At 52.6% G+C, this 10,977-nt stretch overlaps 3 protein-coding genes across 4 annotated transcripts in view; 1 reads left to right on the forward strand and 2 right to left on the reverse strand.

Annotated features, from left to right (window-relative positions):
- Positions 1–6: 6 nt before the first annotated feature.
- Positions 7–578, reverse strand: H2AX (H2A.X variant histone). Its single transcript, XM_024751757.1, has one exon. The coding sequence runs from the start codon at positions 518–520 to the stop codon at positions 89–91; it is 432 nt and encodes a 143-aa protein (XP_024607525.1). The 5' UTR covers positions 521–578; the 3' UTR covers positions 7–88.
- Positions 579–1,320: 742 nt separating this feature from the next.
- On the reverse strand, positions 1,321–6,195 carry DPAGT1 (dolichyl-phosphate N-acetylglucosaminephosphotransferase 1). Of its 2 annotated transcripts, XM_024751834.1 has the most exons (9): positions 5,616–6,191; positions 5,180–5,300; positions 4,785–4,998; positions 4,393–4,539; positions 3,231–3,315; positions 2,673–2,861; positions 2,264–2,351; positions 1,942–2,097; positions 1,321–1,858 (listed from the first exon to the last, which is right to left on the reverse strand). In XM_024751834.1, the coding sequence occupies exons 1-9, from the start codon at positions 5,774–5,776 to the stop codon at positions 1,793–1,795; spliced, it is 1,227 nt and encodes a 408-aa protein (XP_024607602.1). In that variant the 5' UTR covers positions 5,777–6,191; the 3' UTR covers positions 1,321–1,792. The 2 variants fall into 2 exon arrangements, with proteins under 2 accessions (XP_024607602.1, XP_024607603.1); XM_024751835.1 differs by lacking the exon at positions 2,264–2,351 and having other exon boundaries at positions 2,744–2,861; positions 5,616–6,195.
- A 4,279-nt stretch (positions 6,196–10,474) lies between these two features.
- Positions 10,475–10,977, forward strand: part of C2CD2L (C2CD2 like) — a 9,298-nt gene continuing 8,795 nt past the window's right edge. The window contains 1 exon segment of the mRNA XM_024751825.1: positions 10,475–10,977. Coding sequence (XP_024607593.1) covers positions 10,859–10,977 — 119 coding nt within the window. The 5' untranslated portion in view covers positions 10,475–10,858.

Below are 10,977 nucleotides of genomic sequence, written 5' to 3' on the forward strand. Positions count from 1 at the left end.
CCGTGAGCGTTGTGGTGGCCCTTAAAAGGGCCTTTGTGGTGGCGAGGGGAGGGGCCAGGCGGCGGCGGTGGCGGCGGCGCGGGCGCCCTCAGTACTCTTGCGAGGCCTGGGTGGCCTTCTTGCCGCCCGCGGGCGCCTTCGGCCCCACGGCGGCGCTGGTCTTCTTGGGCAGCAGTACGGCCTGGATGTTGGGCAGGACACCTCCCTGGGCGATCGTCACGCCGCCCAGCAGCTTGTTGAGCTCCTCGTCGTTGCGGATGGCCAGCTGCAGGTGGCGGGGGATGATCCGCGTCTTCTTGTTGTCGCGGGCCGCGTTGCCCGCCAGCTCCAGGATCTCGGCTGTGAGGTACTCGAGCACCGCCGCCAGATAGACCGGCGCGCCGGCGCCCACCCGCTCGGCGTAGTGTCCCTTCCGCAACAGCCGGTGCACGCGGCCCACGGGGAACTGGAGGCCCGCTCGCGACGAGCGCGACTTGGCCTTAGCGCGGGCCTTACCGCCTGTCTTGCCGCGGCCCGACATGCTGCGCGAGGTAGAGGAACGGAGAGGAAGGCTGCTCACGAGACTGAGGAACAGCCGTCCGCCGCAGTCCAACTGCTGCCGCGCGCGCCCAAGGGCCGCCCTTATAAGCCCCCAGGGCGCACCCCCGCGTCCTCCTGATTGGCTCTTTTCTCCAATACCCGCCTCCGGTTGGCTGCGGTTAACCCTTCGATGACGCGTCTCAGCTGAGGGAACGCGCCCGCCAATTGGCCGAATTTGAAAACCTTTTGCCCGGGGAAAAGGCGAGGAGGAGCGGCAGCAAGCAGTCAGCCAACCACTCCCGGGTGTAGCCAATCCAAGTGAAGCGCGCCAGATTTAAACCCTACAGCCCAGCCCAGAGCCGGAAGACAAAGAGGGTGGAGTCTGAAGTCACCTCAAGAGCCTCAGGGAAGTCTGTGCGGGTCTAGGATTTTTAAAGGAAAGGGGTCAACACTACGGCTACCTCTTCCTCCGGTCCCAGGTCTGGTCACGCCCTCCTCCTGCCTGGCAAAGGGAGAGTGAAAAAGGGAAGGAATGAGACCCCCTGAAAGTCCAACCCCATACCAGGGAACAGATAACGCCAATCTTATGGCCCTTTATGCCACCTGAGCAGCAGGATTTCCTATTTATTCAACATGTTCTGTCTGGTCTGTTCTTTCTGTTCCCTTCTTGCTAGGAGGGGCCTGATGTACTGAAAGAAAAAGGATGGGGCAGAGGGATAGGCATCCTCTCCGAGGAAATGCCTCCACCAACCCTCCCAGTGTACCCTAAAATGCCCTATATAGGAGATACACCTCCAGGAACAACAAGAAAAAGACGACAGTTTATTGTCACCACTGGGAGCACAGGGCCCCCCAGTCTGCGAAATCATCAGAATATTTAATTTATAGTCAAACGTCAAGTCACCTTCGAGCCTGTGTCCCTATCCCCAGCCAGGGTTCTATCCCCAGGCCCAGCATACTTCTTGAGTGTCAGAGTTGTGGGTAATTGCATCAAAGCTACAGTGTCCCACCTTAGGAGGCTGCAAAGATGGGACGGAGAGGGGGAGTGGCAAGTAGAAGAAAGCCATAGGCGAAGTCCAATCAATAGTCATTAGAGGGCAAGAATGGCCCGGGATGTCAATCATCACAGGGGAAAGGGAATGCTGAGGACAAAATCTGGAGGAGAATGAAGGGTGGGAGAGGCCTGGGCCAGGAGGCAATCTTGGTCTGGAAGAGGTCGGCCTGAGTCAGGATATCTGGAGGCTGTGAAGCAAAGGACGGTGGATCAGGGGACTCAGACATCGTAGAAGAGTCGGACGAGCTGGTACCGAATGGAGAAGGTGACAGCACTGCCCACGACCTGTAAGGAGAAATGAACTACAGTAAGAACCACAGAGAAAGGGAGACAAGGAGATGTAAGTCACATCACCAACAGCATTGCACCTGTAGCAGCAGCAGGAACAGGGTGAGGTTTCGCTCATGCATGGGCCCAAAGATTTTAAGTAGCAAGTTGATGAGGGTCATGTTGTTACACTCCGTGAAGGCACCATCCTCATTCTCACTCTGGCGCACTGTCACTAGCCGGAGGCCTTCTGCTACCTGGAGGGGTCCAAAGTGGAGAGAACTTCAGCTAATACCTAGGCTTCAGGAATGGGGATCTGCTCAATGCTTCCAAACTCCCCTTGGGTGTGATGTAGGCCTAGGTTCCCCATTCCCTGAATTCCGAATGGCAGCCTAGAGCCTTACCTCCTTGTTACCCTGTTACCTTTAGAATAAAGGTGCCCAAGAAAGAGAGGCTCTTGGTCTTGAACTTGGAATAGCTCATCTCCAGTTTGCCTGTCTTGGTATTGAGTCTGCAGGGGAAGACAGCTTCATGTGACTGGGCCACTACTCAAAGAACTCTCCTCCCTGTGCTTAATTAATAGGAAGGGCACAGAATGTGGAGTCAAACACCCTGAGATCTACTTCTGGCTCTGCTGCTTGCTTCTGTGTGATCAGAGCTGCTGTGAACATTAAATGAGATCATGGAACTAAATGTGCTCTGTAATGTATAAAGGGCTAACTGCATGGCAAGAGTTAGCCCTTCTTTGGGCCCATTCCCTTTGCACAGCAAACGTCTAAGGCATCCCAAGGGAAAAAGCTATGATGTCCCTTTCAAGCCCCAAAGCGGCTACCTGGGCATACGGTGGCGAGGGCAGGGGATGATATGCAGGAGCTGAGGCAGTGAGTAGACGAAGTTGAACACCTGGGGCATGAAGAAGAGCAGCATGGTCTTGCTGAAGTGTCCCAAGATGCCCACCACGGCAAAGGTCATGCCAGCAAAGTAACAGAAGGTATCTCCCACAAACACCCGTGATGGGTACCTGTGTAGGGGAGAGGATCTGAGCCAGTGGCAAGAGGCATTAGCAATCCTTTCTCTCACGTCACACACCCTGCGCACTGGGCTAGCCCTGACCCTAGTTCTGGCTCAGAGGACATTCCAGCTCTCCCAGCAACTCTCCAGGAAACAAGGTCCCGAATCCATCTATTCCTGGGGGCTCCACAGCACCTGCCCCCAGCTACAATTGGGTAGAGAATATTTAAGATTTAAGAATATTACCAAAAAGACCCAGAAAACACTCAATACAGAGATGCACAGGTTAAGCCTCTCCGTCAGGAGATGGGTCACAATGAGGAGGACTGTACTGGCCACAAATTCAAATAGCTGTCCCACTATCCACAGGCCTACTTACCAGTTATGGTAGAGCAATCCCAAGGTGGTGAAAAAAAAGGGTATCATGAAGTAGAGGGAAAAGACATGATCATCCCGACAATCACCTTTGGAAGCAGGGGAAAAAGAAGAAAACGTTGACAGCCACGTCCCCTGCACGCCTGGGTCCTATTTTTGTCTGTCCCTGAGTTCTGTCCCAAGCTGTATCATCCACCTCTCTAAGTCCCAAGAACTCACTATCCCTTTTATGTCACCCAAGCAGTTCCCAATATTTCACCTCTTTCATGAACCCTTCCTAAACTAGTTACTGTCTTACATTTGGTTTAGACCATTCAGACCTAGGTCTGAATACCAGCTTTACTTCCTAACTGTGTGACCTCGATCATGACACATTTAACTTCTCTGAGCCTCAGTTTCGTATCTGTGAAAAAAGGCTGATGAAAACACCTGCCACATAGAGCCGTTACAGAGTTTAAAGTGAGATCACATTTTAAAAGTGCTTAGCTTTAATAAGCACTTATGGATGTCCATCAGCCAAAAACCACCAGAAACACGCCTGTAGTCAAAGCTGGGTTTACTGACTTGAAACAAGAGAAACTTTGGAACCCACACACCATGGGGAACCATGGGATGCCTCAGTAAGGAGGTGTTAGGAGGACTTTTTATAGAATTTGTTTTAAATAATTCTGGGGAGGATGCAAGGAGGCAGAGTTTTGCCCCGCACCGGGTGCCGTCAGCAGAGATAATGCTATGATTGAGCATCTTAATAATTTTTATCCAAGAAGTGAGAGGAACTGAGTTGTTATCGGAAGGAAGCGGCAACCACTCACGTTAGCCAGAAGGGGATCTTGGTCATTTTTGTGAGATGCACCGCGTTCCTGTGGTTTTGTCTGTGCTCAGACATGGTTACAGAGGGATCTAGTTTTGGTCTTACTCTATCACGGTCGCAGAGTGACCCTGTCTGATTTTGAGGTTTTGTGAAGTTGTTTATGCTCAGTAGGAGAAGACCATGGCCTACCTATTAGGGCCAATGCCGTTATAAATGACAGGGCTGCTACTTTCCTTTCTCACATTTAACAAATCTTAGTTTCTTTCTCACGTTTAACAAATTCCCCAAAGCCAGATAGCAGGCAACTTCCTTAACACTCAGACTTCTCTCCTCTCCCTAGTCCAATCCCACCTACCTTCCAGCTCCACCAGGTTGAAGACGATGATGGAAGCAGAAATGACTAGCGACTGGCCAGCCTCTAGGCCATTAATTCCTGCTAGGATATTGATGGCATTAGTACAGAACACTGCCAGCAGCCCCATGTAGACATAGTACAGGATCCCTGGGGGGAGAAAACAGTAAGAGAAGTAATGCCACCTGTAGAATAAGAATTTAAGGATATTCTTCTGAGAAAAGTGGTGAGGATAGGGGATGGGATGAAAGGCCAACAAAAGGATCTAAGAAAACACAGGGACAAAACAGGGAGGAGAATGTGGAGCACCAGGAAGGATGCTCTGCTGGATATCTCACAGGGTAAGGGTGCCCTGAAGTAGGGGCCATAGGGGCAGAAGTGGCAGTGCTACTCACCCAGGTCCAGATGCAGGCCAAGAAGCGGGCGTAAGGGCTTGGGTACCACAATGGTCGTGTTGCCAAAGTTGGTGAAATAGACCATGAGGAGAGGTAGTGAGGCAGCTGTGGGCAGCAGCAGCTTATGGCGCCAGCGCAGATTCAGTACATCATCCGCGAAGCCCAGGAAAATCATGCAGCAGATGGCAAGGAGTGCACCTATCAGGGCCACAAACTGGGGAGGGCTCGGGCAGGTCATGGCTCCAGACTACTCCCACTTCACAGTTCCTTTCAAGAATTCCCATCTTTTCTTTCGTTCTCAGTCCCTCCCCTCCCCGCCACACCCAAATAACCCCAACTCTCTCCAGTACCTCCCAGTCCCAGCCACAGGCAGCAGCCCTCACTAACCCACTTACTTCATGGTGGGGGAAGGCTTTACACTGCTCCTCCACAAAGCAGTTCAGGAAAGGGAAAGGGATGAAGCAGAAGAGTATGATAAGGAAAACAGCACCGCTGATCACTCCCTGGGACTCTGGGCTGTGGCCCAGCAGCAAGCCGGGGGGGAGGGGGAAGAGGAAAGGGGGCGTGGTCACTCACTAGTGCAAGCATCACCATAACCTGACTTGGGGGCGGGGAAGGGCACCACTACTGGAGTCCCAGATACACCCAAGGGTCCCATCTTCCCGCCTCCACCCCTTCCCCAATGCTAACCAGATCTGCCCTCCACCTCCCAGAGTCCCGGGCTGGCTGTTGGGTTAGCACTACGTCTCCGCTCGCAGTCCAGCACTCCAGTCCCCGCCCCTGCCTGCCCACCCCTTCCCCACTGCCCCGGACCAGCGCGCGGCCCCTCACATTTGCTGCCGGCTGGATTTGTTGAGGTCCTGGCCGCAGAGCCGTGCGGCGATGAAGTGGCCACGGAAGGCAGGGATGAGGGTGAGTGTGGCTACAAGTCCCAGCAGCGAGCCGATCAAATTCACCAACAGCGGCATCGGCAACTCCGGGAAGGCCCACATGGTGACCGGCCAGGGGGCCTGGTCGGCCCCCTCCTTAACTAACGGACAAGCTGGGCAGAAGCCCTGTGGCCCCAGCAGTAAGGAGTGGCCGCTCCCCACAGGCTGGATATTCCCACACCACCCTGAGCGAAACCCAACGACTCTGACCTGAGCCGCCCTCAGGACTCCCGCGAGCCTCTATAAAGCAACCTTGGCTCTGCCCCACTGCATCTGCCTACCCACTGTTTCCACCCGGATCCAGTTCGCAGAGCAACTGTCGTTGTGGAAGGCGGCGGCCATTTTTAATATGGGCATAAGAGTAGGGACAGAAGTGTGATTTTAAACTATATTCGAGAGTTGAATCATCAAGAGGGGATTGGAAAAGCAATTAAAGAAGGACAAACAAAGGCGGATACTTTCCTAACATCATATTAAAGATGTACAGCCCAAAGCGGAAAAACTCCTTGCCCGGTTCCAAGATGAGCGCCTCCTCGTACCACGTGTCTGACGCCGCTTACTCTTCGTTCCACGTCAGGTTTAGCTCCGTCGGCCTTCGCTGGTCGCGTTTAAGGGGCCAGTGCCCCGCGTTTACTCTGGGACGCCTCTGGAGACTGGAAGATGGCTGCTGGAAGCAAGGGGGAGGGCAGGCGGGATGAGGATGTGGAGCAGCACCTGCTCAGTGTAGAAAACCTGTCTCCAACATAGTCAGCGTTGGGAAGGAAGCCAAGGTAAACACAACTCAGTTCCCCGAAACACAGCTACAATTTGGAAGATGATGTAAAATGTAAAGAGCGGACACTTGAAAAGCCCCTCCCACTTCATGTTTTCCCGTGTCGTTGAGCCAGGTACTTTTCCTTCATCATCCCACCCGCCTTCTGCCCCCGCAGTAGCAGTTAGTTGCCGGGCAACACTGAGGGGTACTTCAGCACTGAAGGGGCTGGGAATACCCTCATGCTCTCAGGTCTTGGATTTAACCCCGTTCTAGACTTTCCTTGGTCCTGGATCATTGCACTGTGCCAGGCTCCCAGTCGGAGGAGGTGAGGCTGAGGCTTTGGAAAGAGCTAAGTAGGAGAACCAGACCCACAAGTGGCTGGCTTCCAGTAAGTCTGAGGAATTCCCAGGCAGGTTCTTCTCCAGGTTGGGTGCCTTTTGCTTGGCATCTGTTTCCTTACAAATAACAGTTCACCAGCATCTCATTCTCTTTCACAGACACACAAGCTCTTAGGTGGCAAATGATTTCTAGTCCTCAGAGAAGAACTCATCACCAGGAAGTGCGGGAGACGACTGAAGTATGCTGACATTTTGTTCACTCTTGAATAAGGAGTCAGGGTCAGGTTGACTCCTTTTAGGCCAAAGATAGGCCCTCCTGTCTCTCAAAACCAGATGTGAAATGTCCTTTCTACTCGAAGGTGGCTCTAATTAACAACTCAAACCATGTATATAAAGTAATCCCAGTAATTACTTGATAGTAGTATTCCTCCAAATTTTCAGTACATAATATTATCCCACTGGTATTGTTTTTCTGTGTGTGTGTGTGTGTGTGTGTGTGTGTGTGTACCTGCACACGGGTGCATGAGTGTGCATCTGTGCCTCTTAGACTGGAAATTCCCTAGAGGCAGTGTTTTCTGTTCCACAGTGTGTTCCTATGGGGCTAAGGACACACAGATATCTGTATACAAGGCATCATCACGCATAATGAGTCTGGATCTGAAAGAGGTACAGAGGGCAATAGGAGCACATGGAGAGAGCAATTAGTTGTGACCAGGGGAAGTGAGAGGACCTTGAGGAAGAGTAGTGTCTCTAAGGATTTCAGTAGGTGGCAAGAGTGGAAGGGCCTTCCAAACAGGGAAGGTGAGACGCCAGGAGCAGGTGGAAAGGAGGAGCTTGTCGGAGCCCCAGAGGAGGCAGCATTCAGTTATCTTGTTGCTCAGGAGCAGGCTGAGACTCCCTGGAGGTCTGAGGGACAGTCTGTAACTGCTTCCTGTTTTATTAGGAGGCCAATCCTAATAACTCTTCCTTCCCAGCTTGGCATTGGGCACCTTTGTCTCTTTCTTCTCCAGAGATTGTTAGCCCTCCCTCATGCACCCCCCTGGAAGAAGGTAGGGGATACTTGTTCAAAAACAAGACACTGGGGATTCATCATCCATGCATACATGTTACCATCAGAACATGGTTACTTGGATACTTGTCATATAATCTGAATATTTTTGTTCCCATGATGGTAAATGCCCAGTTGATTATCAGACTCACCAGGAGAAACAAACACACACATGACTTGGCCACACTTGAAATTTTGTGCCTGTCCTGGTACAAGTTCAAAGCATTTGCCTAAATGCTGAAGCTGGTCCTAGGACCCATGGATCAGGTGAGTTTCAGCTGGTTTCTTGGGCTGAGTAGACAAGGTCTGAGATGCGCATCTCCTACTGGGGAGCTCTGAGTGCCTCCCAATAAGTAAAGTTAATGCACTATTAAGGCTGATTGCCTGACAAAGAATGTCCCAGAAATGTTTCACAGTGCTGAAAAAGTCCATACGAGACAGCTTCGGAGAGTCTGGATCTGTGACACTTGCAGGACCATATCTGTGGCTCTTTACAAGCAGCTGAGTTACTCTTTTACCATTTCTTCCCACCTCTCTCCTGTCAGTTTATCAAAAGTTGTTAGCTGATAGCAAGCCCCAAGATGTCCCATTCCACTTGGATGACATGAATGGGTTTTCAAAAGATGGAAACAATATAGGAATTCTCAGTGTTTACATGTATATTGGAATATTTTCTGTTAGACTTCTTAAAATTACAAAGAATTTGCTAACCCCTACTATGTGCATGGGAAACTTTTAAGTACTGTGGGGACACAAAGTGATATAAATGCAGTTGTCTTCCCCAGGGAGTCTACTTCATCATATTAAAGCACCTTGAGTCAATATGAGGGAAGAGAGATGAGTAAGACAGGGTCTCCACTCTTAAGCAGCTTTCTGGTGAGTGGGAAAAACAGACATATAAACAACCAGCTAGGCTGTAAGGCAGAATGAAATAAGTACAAGAGGTCTAGTAACAAGTGGATGGAAGATTGGGAGGACTAAGTAGAGAGACTAATATAAATAGAGAGACTAATATAAGTAGAGAGACTAATATAAGTAAGACTGAATTGTGAAGCAGCATCTGGCAGCACAGGACCAATTGCTCAGTGGAGGAGTTGAAGTAAACCCAGCAACTCAGAGACCTGAGATGAACTCTGAAGAACCCTGAAAAGCGTTCTTGGGGGAAGAGGGTCTTCATAGTGAAACTGTACCTGGACGACTTTCCACATAACCTGCTCCCCTAGCCCTAGCTGCTCTGCCTACTGACAGCTTCCTTCTGTGTCCCTGAGTTCTCTCCTCCCTTCATTTCTTCTCCCCTCAAGATTAAAAATCCACACTCTAGGAATCTTCTATGGTTTTGGAGGTCCAGTGATAATGCATGGGCAGGGTCACAGCAAGGTTACCCCATCACCCCACCCCATTCCTTAGAGTGAAATCTGGGGATGCCCCAAGCTTTCCTACCACCTCCTGTGGCTCAGGCACCCTGTCGCTGACCTGCCAGGCTCTGCTTAGCTCTGCAACCCCGCACTTTAGAAGACATTGTTTACTCCCATCTGCTCACTGCTCAGACTAACGACTGGATTTGGGAGAGAGATACTTAACGTCTCTCTGTTTACCTCTCTAAGGAAGGCCTGCCATATGTATGTGGAGAAAAAGGGCCTCTTAGGGCATGGGGATTCCTTTGAATCCTTTTGTAGGATTTTCCTTCCCCTGCCTCCAGAAAGCAGTGACAAGCCTCTGTCCTATAGGGATGGAATCCATTCCCTTAAATCTAAGAAAAGGGATGGATCCTGAGGCCAGAGTGTACCTATAACATAATTTTTGGGGTGCTTGCTGGGATATCACATATTTGGATGGCAGGGTCTTCTGGCTGAATCTACTGATGGTCCAGTGCTGCATTGCCAGCTCCCTCCTCGTTGCCACCCCGTCTACACGTGCTCCATAGGCAGGAGCTGTTACTATGGAAATAAATTATTTTTAAAAACAGAAGCAGCCCCAGGCTTTGGAAATATCTCCAGAATAAACCCACACGAGCAAGGAGGTTAATAGAGTGTCCCTTGGTCCTGGCTCCAGAGGGAAGAGGATGGGGGTGGAGGAGGGGGTTCAGTGTTCCATGTTCTATTCTCAACCTCTACCAGGTTCAGGTTCTGGTTCCTCTCGCGTTGGTATCGGCTGGACCTCTACCAGTCACTTCTATCTAGGAGGGATGCTCTGCAGCTACATACCTAGGGCCTAGCTTCCGCCAGGACATAGGAACCAAGAAGCTGCTGAGCCTGGGAGCGCTGGGATAAGGGGTTGATGCTATCCACAGGGGTCACCTCTTTTTTAACCCCACAGGCGTCCAAACTATGGAAAGCTAAGGAACGTAGGGGAGAGCAAAGGCGTCATCTCAGGTGAGTGAAATTACTCTTGCTTACTCTCGCCTTGAGCTCGGGGGAGCAGGAGTACCCCCGATTCCAGGATGGGGCGGGGTAGTTAAAGTTCCCGCCTATTTCCAACCCTAGAACCTCCTCCGCTCTCCGCTCCTCCTCCCACCCTCTTCTAGCGCTGGAACGCCGGGCTCGCTAAGCCCCGCCCGCCGCGGGTGCGGCTCCTTTAAGGCCGATGGGGGCGGGGGGGCCGGCCGTGTTGTCAGTGTCAGCTCTGCGCACGCAGCCCTCCCGGAGCCGGTGCCTGCCTGCGAGCCCCAGAGTCCCCGCAGACGAGTCCCCGCCCGGGTCCGGTGGGGCCCCCGCCGTGGGAGGAGTCGGGCGCTGTCCGGCGACTAACCCGGGTTGGACTGCCGGACCAACCGAGGAGGGCCCCGGACTCCGGAGAGAGGGACCCCGGCGTCGCGATCCCCCAGGAACCTCCTCTCCTCGATCTGTGGCACCCACTAGTCCCGGGCACCCAGCCCCGGAGAGCCCCCGATCCCGCGCGCCCAGCCCCGGGGGAGCCCGCCCCCGCCCCGCGGCCCGCCCGGGCCATGCTCCCCCGGGGCAGCGGCTGAGCCCGAGCCGGAACCGGGACCTGAGCCCGCGAGGAGCATGGATCCAGACTGGGGGCAGCGGGACGTGGGCTGGGCGGCCCTGCTGGTCCTCTTCGCCGCCTCGCTGCTTACGGTGTTGGGCTGGCTGCTGCAGTATGCCCGGGGCTTGTGGCTGGC

The sequence above is a fragment of the Neophocaena asiaeorientalis genome, unplaced genomic scaffold (genome assembly GCF_003031525.2).
Source record: "Neophocaena asiaeorientalis asiaeorientalis breed wild unplaced genomic scaffold, Neophocaena_asiaeorientalis_V1.1 scaffold479, whole genome shotgun sequence".
NCBI classification, from domain to species: Eukaryota; Metazoa; Chordata; class Mammalia; order Artiodactyla; family Phocoenidae; genus Neophocaena; species Neophocaena asiaeorientalis.